General features: G+C 29.2%; 1 protein-coding gene across 4 annotated transcripts in view; it reads left to right on the top strand.

Annotated features, from left to right (window-relative positions):
* LOC134712843 (ERO1-like protein alpha) overlaps window positions 1-13,688 on the top strand; it is a 39,670-nt gene that overhangs the window by 3,777 nt on the left and 22,205 nt on the right. Inside the window, exons 2-13 of one of the 4 annotated variants that reach the window (XM_063574802.1) lie at window positions 2,355-2,474; window positions 3,810-3,893; window positions 4,768-4,815; window positions 5,573-5,649; window positions 5,930-6,003; window positions 7,192-7,312; window positions 7,731-7,780; window positions 8,553-8,567; window positions 9,299-9,325; window positions 11,439-11,531; window positions 12,151-12,317; window positions 13,373-13,449. In XM_063574802.1, the coding sequence (XP_063430872.1) occupies window positions 2,355-2,474; window positions 3,810-3,893; window positions 4,768-4,815; window positions 5,573-5,649; window positions 5,930-6,003; window positions 7,192-7,312; window positions 7,731-7,780; window positions 8,553-8,567; window positions 9,299-9,325; window positions 11,439-11,531; window positions 12,151-12,317; window positions 13,373-13,449 (953 nt within the window). The remainder of the gene's footprint in view (window positions 1-2,354; window positions 2,475-3,809; window positions 3,894-4,767; window positions 4,816-5,572; window positions 5,650-5,929; window positions 6,004-7,191; window positions 7,313-7,730; window positions 7,781-8,552; window positions 8,568-9,298; window positions 9,326-11,438; window positions 11,532-12,150; window positions 12,318-13,372; window positions 13,450-13,688) is intronic. The other 3 variants (XM_063574804.1, XM_063574805.1, XM_063574806.1) reach the window with 3 other exon arrangements.

The raw sequence follows: 13,688 nt of genomic DNA, 5'->3' as shown, positions 1-13,688 counted from the left end.
AGTATTTAAGGGGGCTTGCAGGTATAAATCTTTTTGTTTTTGTAAAATAGAATTTTGCTATATTTTTTTATAAATGAACTTGATCGTATACTTAATAGAAAAATGAAATAAAAAAATGGGGTCACTGTTCATTTAAGCTCACAATCTGCCTCCTAAAGAACCATACATTTTTGTTAATGTCCTTTTTTTCTGTTGAACTAAAAGGAGAAATGGAGGTAATATCGAAATAAAAAAAGAACTAATATCGAAATAAAAAAAGAACTAAATGACAGAAATCGCTTAAATTTTACAATTTAATATTTAGTTTGTGTACAGCTTATTTGAAAACAACAATAAAAAATATAGGTCACCAATTGAGGTTAAAAAAGATATATCAATTTTAATGTCAAAAAACAGCATTTTTCAAATTTTGCCTTAAAGGGAGATAATTTGGAGCTTTTTCAATGCTATAAACATTTTGAAAGTCATCTGGGGCCAAACCGAATTGATTTTTATGGTTGATTTTTGGGGAATGTAAACGCTAAATGTTGAAAACATGGGAAAATACAGAATTTCTTACGTGTATTATCAAAATGATCAAGCGAGCCCTGACAATAAATAGGCATGATGACTGATATTTAGTAAATGCCCATATTTTCCCTTTCTTACAATAGCCATTTCAATAATATTCTACTTTATGGAAATTCTGTACCAAGTCAGTATAATAACAGTTGTTGTTCATTCATTTGATGTACATGTATTTGAGCTTTGATTTTGCCATCTGATCAGGGACTTACCGTTTTGAATTTTCTTTGGAGTTCAGTATTTTTGTGATTTTACTTTTTTTTCCATATATTTTAGTGGACATATTCATATACATTGAATGTAACAATATTAATATATTTGTCATTTTAATTGTTTTTGTATTAATTATATTGATGGAATAAAAACATATTTCTAAAAATCTTTTGTTTCATTCCTCAATATATGAAATAATTAATCATTTCAACTTTATTTTTCATAAAGCCAAACTGTCTCATTTGACCCACCTAATGCCAATGGGAAATGTTAGGGTAGTTATTGTTATAACTGAATGTCCATCCTCTACTTTTTTGAATGAATTATATATCAGGTTTTTTTTTTAAATTTCAAATTATATATTTTTTTCATTCTGTTACAAACAAGTATAATTTGCACAAACTTATAATGCAATAAAAGCATCACATGTATTCTCTAAGAAAAAAATTAAGATGAATGTATATAACATACATGATATATAGACCGAAGAAAAAAAACATGTAAAAAGAAATCGAAACATACTAATGAATGTAAAAAACTGATGTCAAAATAAGTTTATTATGCAAAAATGATTTTGACAAATTCAGACATTGTTATTTTACAGTATTATGGTTTTATATACTGATATAAAGTTGTACTTATTTGGTAGCATGACATCTGTTTCAATAATAAATAATAATTAGATTTATAATGTGATTTAGAATTCCTACAGCTGTCACTGTATACAATATTATAGCAGTTACAGTATAATCATTCAACGTTAGTTATAATTCATCCTTTTTATATGAGCAATTATATCATTTGTGCAGATCAAAGTCAATATTCTAAATAAAAGTAGTTCCTATAACGATTATTTTGAAAAAGTAATATTCAGGCATATTCATGATAAAGGGGTCTAATTGTTTGTCAAATTTATCAGAAAAATTATATTCCACAAAAATTTGATTGCAAAACTTTAAGACTTTTATCGATTACCTAAATTTGCTATAAGTCAATGCAAGTGTAGATTTACATTATTAATTATGTCTATGTGATTGTCATGGCAAACTGTATTATTACTTGAAATACATCTCACCAGTGACTAAGCCACTTATTATAACAGAACTGTCAAGCAGACATTGGTTATGGTATACATGGTATATGGTATAAACAATTTATGAAACACATTCATAGCTGTTTCAACCATAGTCATTTTTATGTACTGAGAGCCTTTTGTCATTTTCCAACAAATCAATCCATTAATATTAGCATTGATTTCCATCTTAATATTTAACAGCAACATATAAAAGAAAGGCGAACATGCCGCGAACAATACCAAAGGTACAAAAATGCATATTCAAACTTATATTATGAAAATAAAGTGACAATATATATATACCATGCTAAAAACAAAATCACTGAAAAATATGGGGGTATGTTCAAAATGTATGAACTTCTGCTGTCACGGAGAAACATTTCAAGTTGTGACCCAAACCATTAAAACATTGTATATGATTGTCTGTTTCAGTTACATAGTACATTGTATATAATTGTCTGTTTCAGTTACATAGTAAATTGTATATAATTGTCTGTTTCAGTTGCAAGGAGAGGTAGATGATTGTAAATGTAAAGTGGAGACTTTAGACAGCATTAACAACCAGAAAATATACCCTCGATTACAGAGTCTACTTAGTAAAGATTACTTCAGATATTTTAAGGTAAATTTATTTTTTTAGCACTTTTTTGTCAAAATATTTGTAAGCAGACCAAATGACAAGAACTGAAAAAATTGTTTTATTTCAATTGGTATTTTCTGATTCCACTATTTCGTTACCAGAAATGTTCTGAGAAAGCAATATATGTATAAGGTTATGTTTCTAACACATGTACCACATAGTTGATTAAAATTCATAGCCTACCAAGTGACAGATGTGTATTAATAAACAAGACTATAAAGTATACACTATATAAGTTAGAATCCAGACTTAATCTTACAGTGTTAATTTGATTTTAATGTAAATCATGTATATATGTAATAATGACCATTAAACTAGTATGAGTACTTTTTCTAGTACTGCAGTGATACTAGTGCTTATTATATAAATTTTTGCCAGCTTATGAAACCATGGATGAAAAAAGTGAAATCACAAAAATACTGAACACAGAGGAAAATCAATTCGGAAAGTCCATAATCACATGGCAAAATCAAATAACAAAACGCATCAAAAACGAATGGACATGAACTGTCATTTTCCTGACTTGGTACAGGCATTTTCAAATGTAGAAAATGGTGGATTAAACCTGGTTCTATAGCGCTAACCCTCTCACTTTAATAACAGTCTCATCAAATTCCGTTATATTTACATGATGCGTTAAATAAACAGTCACAATTAATAAAATAGTCAAAATATGGGTACATCAGTCATCATTGTATAACAATTTTGAAAGGGACAATTTAACAGAACACAAAAACATCTTCTATCTACGAACACATTATAATAATTGATTTGAGTGAAAGCATCAGATTTTATTGAAGTCACTCACGTTGCATTGTCTCATCTAGTAATCTGATCCTGTCTGAGTGGAGGGGGCATTAAGTTTTGATCCTTGTCCGCACATACAGAATGTATCTTACTTCTGTTTGCCTCAACCTAATTTTATGGAACTTAAACACAATGCGTATTACCACTACACTAAACACAAAGCAAGTTTGAAATTGCATGGCATCACATTCACCATTTTCAAGTCGTTTTATAAATGGAAAAATTGCTGATTTGTGTTTCCACACACTCACTTTAGTTTGCTTGAGCATAATGTAATAAAACAAAACACTATGCATATTACCACCAAATACAAATCAGTTCATATTTTGGTGGTTTCACTTTGGTAGTTCTTTAGTTATGAACCTTTGTAAATTGATAAAATTGCCAAATTTGCCATAGATTTATAAAGGGTTGCATCTGTATCTCATGGACACATTCATCATTTATTTTAGCTTTTTTACATTAATGTTTTGAAAATTTAGTCTTATTCTTACATTTTGCTTCCTGCAGGTTAATTTAAAAAAGACATGTCCATTTTGGTCAGATGATAGTAGATGTGCTCTAAAAGACTGCCATGTAGATATGTGTAATCAGGTCGGTATGAAAATAGCATGCATGTATAATATATCAATTTCTGCAGTAGGAAAAAGTTCTTTAAGATAATCACAGAATATTTACTGTTTTTGGTCATTAAACTAAATCTTCTTGCCATAAAAGCTTGATCATAGTCCTTATGAAACAGTCACTGGTGAAGAAGTTCTATTATAGGTTAGCAAACATAAAAAGCAGGATTATTTAAGGAAAAGTGTTAACTATCTGTAATATAAATCATAGAATACCTTACATTAGGTTATTTTTACAATTGTAAAATTTCACAATTTTCAATGAACAAGGTATACGAAATATTTTGGCGGATTAAATACTTTTATTGATACCTTTGTATGTACAATGTACACCTTTAAAATTTGCAATCCGCGAACAAAAAATGATGTACGGTAAGTACCAAATATTTGTCTGAGAGCAATTAAAAACTAACTAGCAACAGGAAAGCCAATACATAGTTTTAAAGGTCTTCACAAACATAATCCAATTAATAGAATTTATGTTTATGTTGTATTACATGTAAATAGTGACCTTGGTGTATTGATTAAAAAAAATATGAACTGAACAGGTTTTGTTTGAATTAGAAAAATATAGGTTTTATATAAACACAGTGGCAGATATGATGTTGTATTTTAATGTTTGTTTTTATGCCCCATTTATGGCATTATGTTTTTCAGTCTGTTTGTTGGTTGTCTGTAGATTTTTCTGTCTGTCCCACTTCAGGTTAAAGTTTTTGGTCAAGGTACATGTAGTTTTTGAGGAAGTTGAAGTCCAATCAACTGAAAATTTAGTACACATGTTCCATACGATATGATTTTAGTTTTGACACAAACTTTTTTTTTAAACATATTTCTTATTTTTTCAGGATGAAATCCCACCAGGGTTAAAAGGAAGTGAACCAACTGAAAAGAAGGTAAACTTTCTAACTAGGCGTTAAATAACCTGCATCTTCATTACTGTTGAAAGACACATGAATTTAGATGAGATTTACATCCGTTCATTCATCATTGAGGGTAGAAATAAGAAATTCGGTAGAATTCAAACTTATAAGGTTAAGAAAGAACAAAAGATTCTATGCAGCCATCTTCTCTACTTGCTTTTTGTGAAAACATCCAACAGGTCAAGACACTTTTTGATAATATACAGGATATATACTTATAATTCTGAAATTATTCAGGTTTACATAAACGCAAAATTGCATTCCCAATTCAATAGCGATTTTCTGTCAAAACTTTTTAAACACTATTACCATAAAAGTCTACAGAATAAAGTTATTGAAATATAAAAAAATACAGAAAGTGGTGCATGAATCTTTCTGTGTGACAAAGGGAGAAAACTCATTTCAAATTATTATCTACACATGTTTATTTTCCAAAAACAGCAATGTTATATCTTATATTGTAAGTTTGCAAGCAAATCATAAAGTTATAGTTTAATTGATCTTTTTCTTTCAACTATCCGTTATTTGTCTATTGATGGGAAGTCTTTAGTGACAAGAAATATTTGAAAGAAGAAAGAAGTGTGTGTAATGGAACAAAATATCTGCAAGATGATAAAACATGCTGTCCCTATAATGAATATTTCACATCTCTTTTTGTTCATGTATGATAGTATAAATTAGAAATGAGTAGAACTTGTCAATGTTGACCTTTGACTTGTATTTTATTTAGTATTCCAAAGAAGCTCAAGATGATAATGAGTCTTGTGAAGAACAAAAAGAATTGGGTGCATTGAACACTACTATCAGGTAAGATAAAATCAAATTATCATTTTTGTATTCTTCTTTTATAAATGAATCTAAACTGAAAACAATCATACTTAAAAATGTTATCCAAATCATAAATAAAGTCCCTTAAAACCAGATCTTTCAACATAGAAAATGGATCAAAACTGATTTAGTTAGCGCAAATGTTCTTAGTTAAAATTGTAAACACTTCCTACAGTCTAAGACACAATCAAATGTTAGTTTTCAATTTAAGAAAGCATAGAATTTGCAGTTAAATTATAATTTTTGTTTTATATTTTAGTGACTCCACAAAAGAAGCATTGAGGAACTGGACTAAGCATGACGATACACAGGAAACATTCTGTGAACTTGATGGTCAGTATATATATTTATATATATATATATAAGTACGTCTGAGTCAGGGACAACTAGACGAGTTGTATATATATATATATATATTTATCATATACTTGTATAAAATATTACTAAAATTTTACCGTTCAATAACATTTGAAAATATCAAAAGGGTATGAAAGGATTACTATGTTTATTTTCACCAAATTCTTAAGAATTTCCATAGCGGGCTGATAAAGGTACCTTTATTGACTGCTTCCGGAATGTTATCGCATGCCTCTCCGTTAATTTCCGTGACGTTTATCACATGCAACTTCGTGCATTTCCGGAAATGTGATTGAAAACGATAACAGAACGCGGAAAACGGCAAGTGATAAGACTTTTCCCCAAAAAGTTGAGGAGCAAAATTGAATTGAGTTTAACATGTTTTGAAAGACATAAATGAGGTGACAATATTATTCAAGAAAATGATAATTGTTGTGACAAAACAAATAAAATGCTTGTTATATTATTAAAACAATTAAAGTAAAGAATTTGTTTTGGTTGTCTGTAAATATTTTCTGAAAATGGAAAGACAAACAAATTTAATTTTTTATAGTTCTTGTCTGTATATCTTCTGGTGAAGTATATGATAAAAAGATAATTACATGTCATTTTTCATATCAGACCCTTTATTGGCCCTCTTTCATGATATCAGCCCTTAAGCCTGCGGCTCTTTGGCTGATATCACAACCTTGGGCCGATAAAGGGTTTGATATGACAAATGCCATGTAATAATCTATACTTATTACACCTCAGTAATCATTTCCTATATAAAATAAGTACACAATATTTTCACTATTTTGCAAATTACATTTTGAACTTTTATTCTGTGACGCCTCAGGACAATAGTTGCTCCTCGGGACAATAAACTTACTATTCCACTCATACCTAGTCAATACGTATACAATATGGCTGTAAACAATAATTGCCGCTTATTTTTTTTTATAAAGAATAGTCATTTGATACCTTAAGATACAGCAAACATTCTGTGAACTTGTTGGTCAGTATATGGCTGTAAGCAATAACAATTTCATACGTAAAGATTTGTTTTATTAGCAAGATAATATCTGATTCCTTTACCATTACATAGTCAAAAGTAATTAACCAGTCTAGAAATGAGATATCAAGTATGATATTATATTGTAATTATTTGATGTATTTTTGTAGATGACAATTCCTTAGAATGTGACTATGTTGACCTACTTCTTAACCCTGAGAGATACACAGGGTATAAAGGACCATCAGCCCATAGAATCTGGAGGAGTATTTATGAGGAAAACTGCTTTAAGTAGGAATAGATTTAAATTAGAAAAATAATTCGTTCAATCTTTATAATAAAAATAGAACATTGATTAGCTAGCATCAATAGAATATGTTTATTAACACAGTAATGTAGCTAATATTTTTTATAATGTACAAATAGAGCAGATAATTTTGTCTAATGGCAGAACAAATTTGATACCATATTGTAAAAACAAAGTGAAAATGAAATACCCTGGTAGTCAAGATATGACAAGTTATTTCAAGAATAGATATGCCATAAATGTGATAATTTATCCGGTAATATGAATTGTTATGGACAAACTTATCATACATAATAAGAAAGAGAAAGAAATACATGACAGTATAAAGGATTTCAGTATAGATTCAAATTTTGATTGCAAATTTGTTTGGGAATTGCAATGTTATTATGTATAATTTTGTAGACCACAAGAAGATGGCAGTACACCTTACTCACCACAACAGTCTCTTGCAGGTAACACATTTATTATGCATCAAATAAATGCACTGATTTTAAATTGATGTTTATAAACTGTCATTGTACAAGTTCATGGTATCGAAAGTCTGCCATTTAGTGCCATAAAAGTTTGTTTTTTATTGTTTAGATTGAATAGGAATTATGCTTTTTTTATTCAACGTTTTCATTTAAAAAATATTGGGGTTGGGTTTTCATTCCTTAACATTTATGATAAAATCTTGATACAATGACAGTATTAAAAAAATTCAATCTATATTTAGAATTTAAAATTTATTCTTTATACACATAACATATTTTTTTTATATTTCACTTATTATGAATTTATTTTTAATTAAGTCTATGTAGAATAGAAGTTATAGACAAATCACACAAATATTATAATAACCATTCATTTAAAAAAAACATCACAAATATTCATTTTACAGATAACAAGCTTCAGTCACAAACTAGGCTGCTTTAAAAATGAAATTACACCAATTCAGGCATTTATATTTTTGTCTTTGAAGTAAAAAGCAGAAATATAAGCCTTTATTAGAATTTGTTGGTGTGGTTGATAATATATTTATAACAAGTAGTATATTTGATTTAGGATTTGTTTGTGACTTTAGTAATATGCAATCTACTATTGTATCAATATATCATCATTTTCTAAATCTTGTTTCTATTTTCTTATTTTGCTTATCATATGTATTACTGTTCTTCCTTACATACACTTGAAATAGTTATATGATCTATTGGTCTTTATTAGAGTTATGTTATTTTTACATAGGCTCATATCTTAAAGGTAGGAATGTGTGGCAAGGCTAGAGCTGATCTGTCATTTGTATATTAAATTAGATAGATCGAGGGAATTTTATAGCATAACTAACATATAATAAGGATATGTGGAATGATTGCTAATGAGGCAAGAGAGAATTTATAGCATGACTAATATAGAATAAGGATATGTGGAATGATTGCGAATGAGGCAACAGTCCTACAGAGTCCAAATGACATGAATTTAAGCAACTTTATGTCATGTACATCCTTCAATAATAAAAAAAAGTCAAACTTATTCATTTAATATCTTAAATTTGATATACTTATGAAAACTTAATTCTCATTGGATTTAGATTTTGTTCCCTTTGATAAGATTGAAGTTATTAAAAAAATTGGCATCCATTCTGAATATATACAGCTGGTGTAGCAAAATATGATGAGGGGTAAACCTCAGAGACAACAACCCAACAAAAAAATCAAAAGAAATGTAGAGGAAAACATTATAGATACTAATTCAGCAGTTTTCAGAAATTAGCCAGCCAAGTCCATAATAATTTTTGCCGACACTGATGATTTACAAAATTAAACTTCACAGGCATTTTTATGTTTGATCCGACATTGATAAGTTCGACTCATTTCCACCCTTTAATGTCTGATCATCTATTTTATCATGTATTAAGGGGTTTAGAATAGATGTTTAATAAATATAAACTTGAATTTTTATATTAATGTCTATAAATCGTTTTACTGTTAAAGCTGTCTATATTAGATCAGAAATGACAGGTGAGGCTCTGTGCCACTGGCTGTGCCACTGGAAGCCCTGCACATTATATATACACATACACACTGTAACCAGCTTTCTATAATATACAACAGTTCATTTGACAATACCAATTTTCTTTGTATTATTTTTTTTGTCTGATATTGTCAGTAACACATGGTTGATTATTTTATTTTCCTCACTTCAGTGTGCACAAAACAAAATTCCCTTGTTTGAGAGTCTGTACTAATCCTATGTGTCGTCTGCAAGTTTGTAAACTTTTTCAGTATTGTAAGATTACCCCTAAATGATAATTAAAATCTTCAATTTTTGGCACTTATGGAATATAGCAGGGTTGTGTTGTAAATTTAAGACTACATGATTTTTATGCCCCACCTAGGATAGTAGAGAGGACTAATGTTTTCTGGTATGTGTGTTCTTTCGTTTGTCTGTCAGTCTGTCCCACTTCAGGTTAAAGTTTTTGTTCGAGGCAGTTTTTGATGAAGTTGAAAACTAAATACACATGTTCCCTATAATAGGATCTTTTAAATTTTCATATCAAATTAGAGTTTTTACCCCAATTTCACGGTCCAGTAAACATAGAAAATGACAGTGTAAGATTCACAGTCTACTGAACTTCGAAATGACAGTGCAAGTGGGGCATCCATGTATTATGGACACATTCTTGTTCTATCTTCTTTAAATCTGATGCCTTTTCTTTTGAATGCATCACAGAATACATCATAAAAGGAAAATTAGATAATTTGTCATACTAGTTTCTGACAATTCTATATGGTTTGAAAATGACTAACTTTTTTCTCATTTTGATATTTCTCCCACATATTGAAATGGGGATTTTCGAAAATTGGTATTATTTAAGAAATATGAACAATAGGAATTTTAGACAATTATTAGTATTAGATAAACATCAGATTTAGTAACCATTTTTCTTCTTCATATTTATATAGTATTTAGAGGATTAGGTGTTGGTAATAGTTTAAATTACATTTTTCATGGTTTTAGTATTTTTCTAAATCAATTCTAGTTGTTGGAATAAAATGATTCCCCTTACCTGAACCTCATAAGTTTTTATCACTCCTGTCGCAGCTTTGTTTTACACTTTTATTTCTTTGAGAAATACCTTTGTCCTATACTTTTATTACTTTGAGAAATACCTGTTAAGGTGTGGCACATGCATACGATAGTTTCAATATAAAAAAATTGATATGTGGGGTAATAAATCAATTAGACAGTCCCCCCAACAATACAGAAATTCACAAGACATCTTGAGGTCAACATTGTCTTCATCAATACACATGTGTTAAGCAGTTGTTATAATGTCATCCATACATTGAATGATATGTGCAAACTATGACAAGTTTTATGAGTTTTGTGGATGAACTTATTAAAAGGAACCCATCTAATTAAACACAACCTATCATCCTTATTATATTGATGTTCTTTTAGTTTAAAAATGTCAAAAAGTACCAATGTCAAATCATTTGTTTAGAATATTTTTGTTGTCTCATGATTAAAACCTGTTATCAACTTTTATGAGATGAATAGAAATTACTTTGGTAGAAATTCATTTGACATTTGAATAAGTTAATTTTGACAGGTGGCCTTTTCTTGTAGTTATATTTACTATTTATTTAATGGATTTATGCTTATTTCCCCTCCCCTTCCCTACTTAGTCTTATTTGCATGAAAAAGGAAGTGTTGGGTACTAATTTAGCCTTATTTTATTCAGTTATAAAAAGATTTTAACCAAGATGGATGAGTTTTGCATGCAAAACAGTAGTTACAGTTTATGGTGCTGAAATTACAAAACTATTTTAATATTTAACTTTTTTGTTTCAAAAGAGCACTTTCATCAGGTCAAGTTCAATTCAGTGAATGAATAATTAGAATGATAGTAAAAATGGGTAGTGTAGTAAATTATCATTTCAAGAAACATTTTAATTGATATCAATGACATCAGTTACTAGAACTAATCCTCAGATAATTTATTTTTTCAATTGTTTAAATTTTCAACAGTAAATTATTTTTTTACATTTCTTCAAATAATAGTTTTTGTATATGCTCTTTATATATACTAAATTTGTAGAATGGAGATTTATTTTAACTTTCTTACAGGATTGTGCTTGGAACAAAGGACTTTCTACAGAATGATTTCAGGGCTTCATACTTCAATTAATTTACATCTCTCATCAAATTATTTATTTCAAGGTAAATAAAGTGTAAACATAGTTGTCTGCTCTATGGTTGGGTTGTTGTCACTTTGACACATTTCAATTTTTTTGTCTCAATTTTCTTGTGATAATTTAAATGAATGTTTACCAGAATATACTAAATATCAACCTTAAAATACATCTGCTATACACTTTTAAACAAAAGAATCTGTACATGTTTTAAAACTATATAAAGATTAATTTATGGGGGATCATAATAAATAAAAACACTGGAAAATATCATTTTTAGTATAAGATGAATCATATTACTGAATATAAATATGGAAGTTTATTAGGTCAATGAGTCACTTAATAAAAACATTCTGTCTTTAATTTTGTCTTTAAATCTGTCTTTTGGAGGTCCGTGCAATGGAAATTAGAGTGTGGCATGAGTGCCAATGAGACAACTATCCATACAAGTCACTGATTTTAATTGAGCCTTTTTATCAAATTACAAGACATGCAGGGTTTGAATTAACAACTTTTGTTTTAACAGGCTATTGATTGATTTAGATGAATTTCTTATACCATTTTGCCACTAAGGCCCAAATTTGAAATTTGAATGATTTATGATAAGTTTTTAGATTTACAATCGTAAAACACATGTTTCATTGTAGACAAACTAGGATTTGGTAATATCAAATGGGCACCAAACACTGAGGAATTTCTAAGAAGATTTGATCCTGTTAATGAAGAACAGGGTCCTCAGAGATTGAAAAATCTGTACTTTGCCTACCTTGTTGAATTGAGGGCTTTAATAAAGGCAGCACCTTATATTTTGGAGGTAAGATTTGACATCCATATTAAAGCTTGGTCTTTACAGTACTCGTATAATTTTAACAGAACATTAGACCATGATGATTCCATCTTTTCTCTATGGACATTATTGGTGTCACCTTGAATAATTCATGGAACAGTCTACCGTGAAGTGTAGGGAAACCTTAAATTTACATTTCTTTTACCTAGAAGATATTGCATTATTGTCCTCTGCTAGGTGAGGTAATTGAAATACTAGTTACACATTCATCCATTTGTGCTTCTATCTGTCCTTCCAGTTTTGTAAGTGCCCTCACACTGGCATATCCTAACAGGTTTTAATAAAATTCATATCAAAGGTTTATATCAGCAATGACTCACACATATTGAAAACATCTCCAATCACATTTTTCTAGAGGTGTTCCCGGAGAAAAGGAAATGTTTATGGACCACTGCCTTGTTAGTTATGTCACTTTAACATGTCTTGTTGGATTTTTGTGATAATCATGATCAATTACAACTAAAGTTTAAATGAGAATATTTTGGAAACTTTAATGTTCTTTGTACTTAAAAAAAGAGTTATTTCTTGACAGATAAAACATATGTTATGACAAGAGGCATTTGAATGCATTCATTGGTTAATTGGAAAAAAAGTGGATAACTGTATGATTGAATGATATTTTTATAGTTCGTTCTTATGTTGTGCTATTATAACACTGTCCCAGGTTAGGGGAGGGTTGGGATCCCGCTAACGTGTTTAATCCCGCCACATTATTTATGTATGTGCCTGTCCCAAGTCAGGAGCCTGTAATTCAGTGGTAGTTGTTTGTTTATGTGTTACATACTTGTTTTTCATTAATTTTTTTACATAAATAAGGCTGTTAGTTTTCTCGTTTGAATTGTTTTACATTGTCTTATCGGGCCTTTGATTGTTGAAGGCTGTACAGTTACCTATAGTTGTTAGTGTTTGTGTCATTTTGGTCTTTTGTGGATAGTTGTCTCATTAGCAATAATACCACATCTTCTTTTTTATAAGGGTGAATTTCATTATACATGTTTTGTAATGCACACTTTTTATTGCAGGAAGAATTTTACACAGGAAATGAAGAAGAGGATAAAGATGTTAAAAGTGGTATTAGGGATTTGTTAACAGTTATTCAGTAAGTTAGGGATTTGTTAACAGTTATTCAGTAAGTTAGGGATTTGTTAACAGTTATTCAGTAAGTTAGGCATTTGTTAACAGTTATTCAGTAAGTTAAAAGTGGCATTAGGGATTTGTTAACATTTATTTAGTAAGTTAGGGATTTGTTAACAGTTATTCAGTAAGTTAAAAGTGGTATTAGGGATTTGTTAACAGTTATTAAGTAAGTTAGGCATTTGTTAACAGTTATTCAGTTAG

The sequence above is a fragment of the Mytilus trossulus genome, chromosome 3 (genome assembly GCF_036588685.1).
Source record: "Mytilus trossulus isolate FHL-02 chromosome 3, PNRI_Mtr1.1.1.hap1, whole genome shotgun sequence".
NCBI lineage: Eukaryota > Metazoa > Mollusca > Bivalvia > Mytilida > Mytilidae > Mytilus > Mytilus trossulus.
This window is presented reverse-complemented; position numbering and strand designations above follow the sequence as displayed.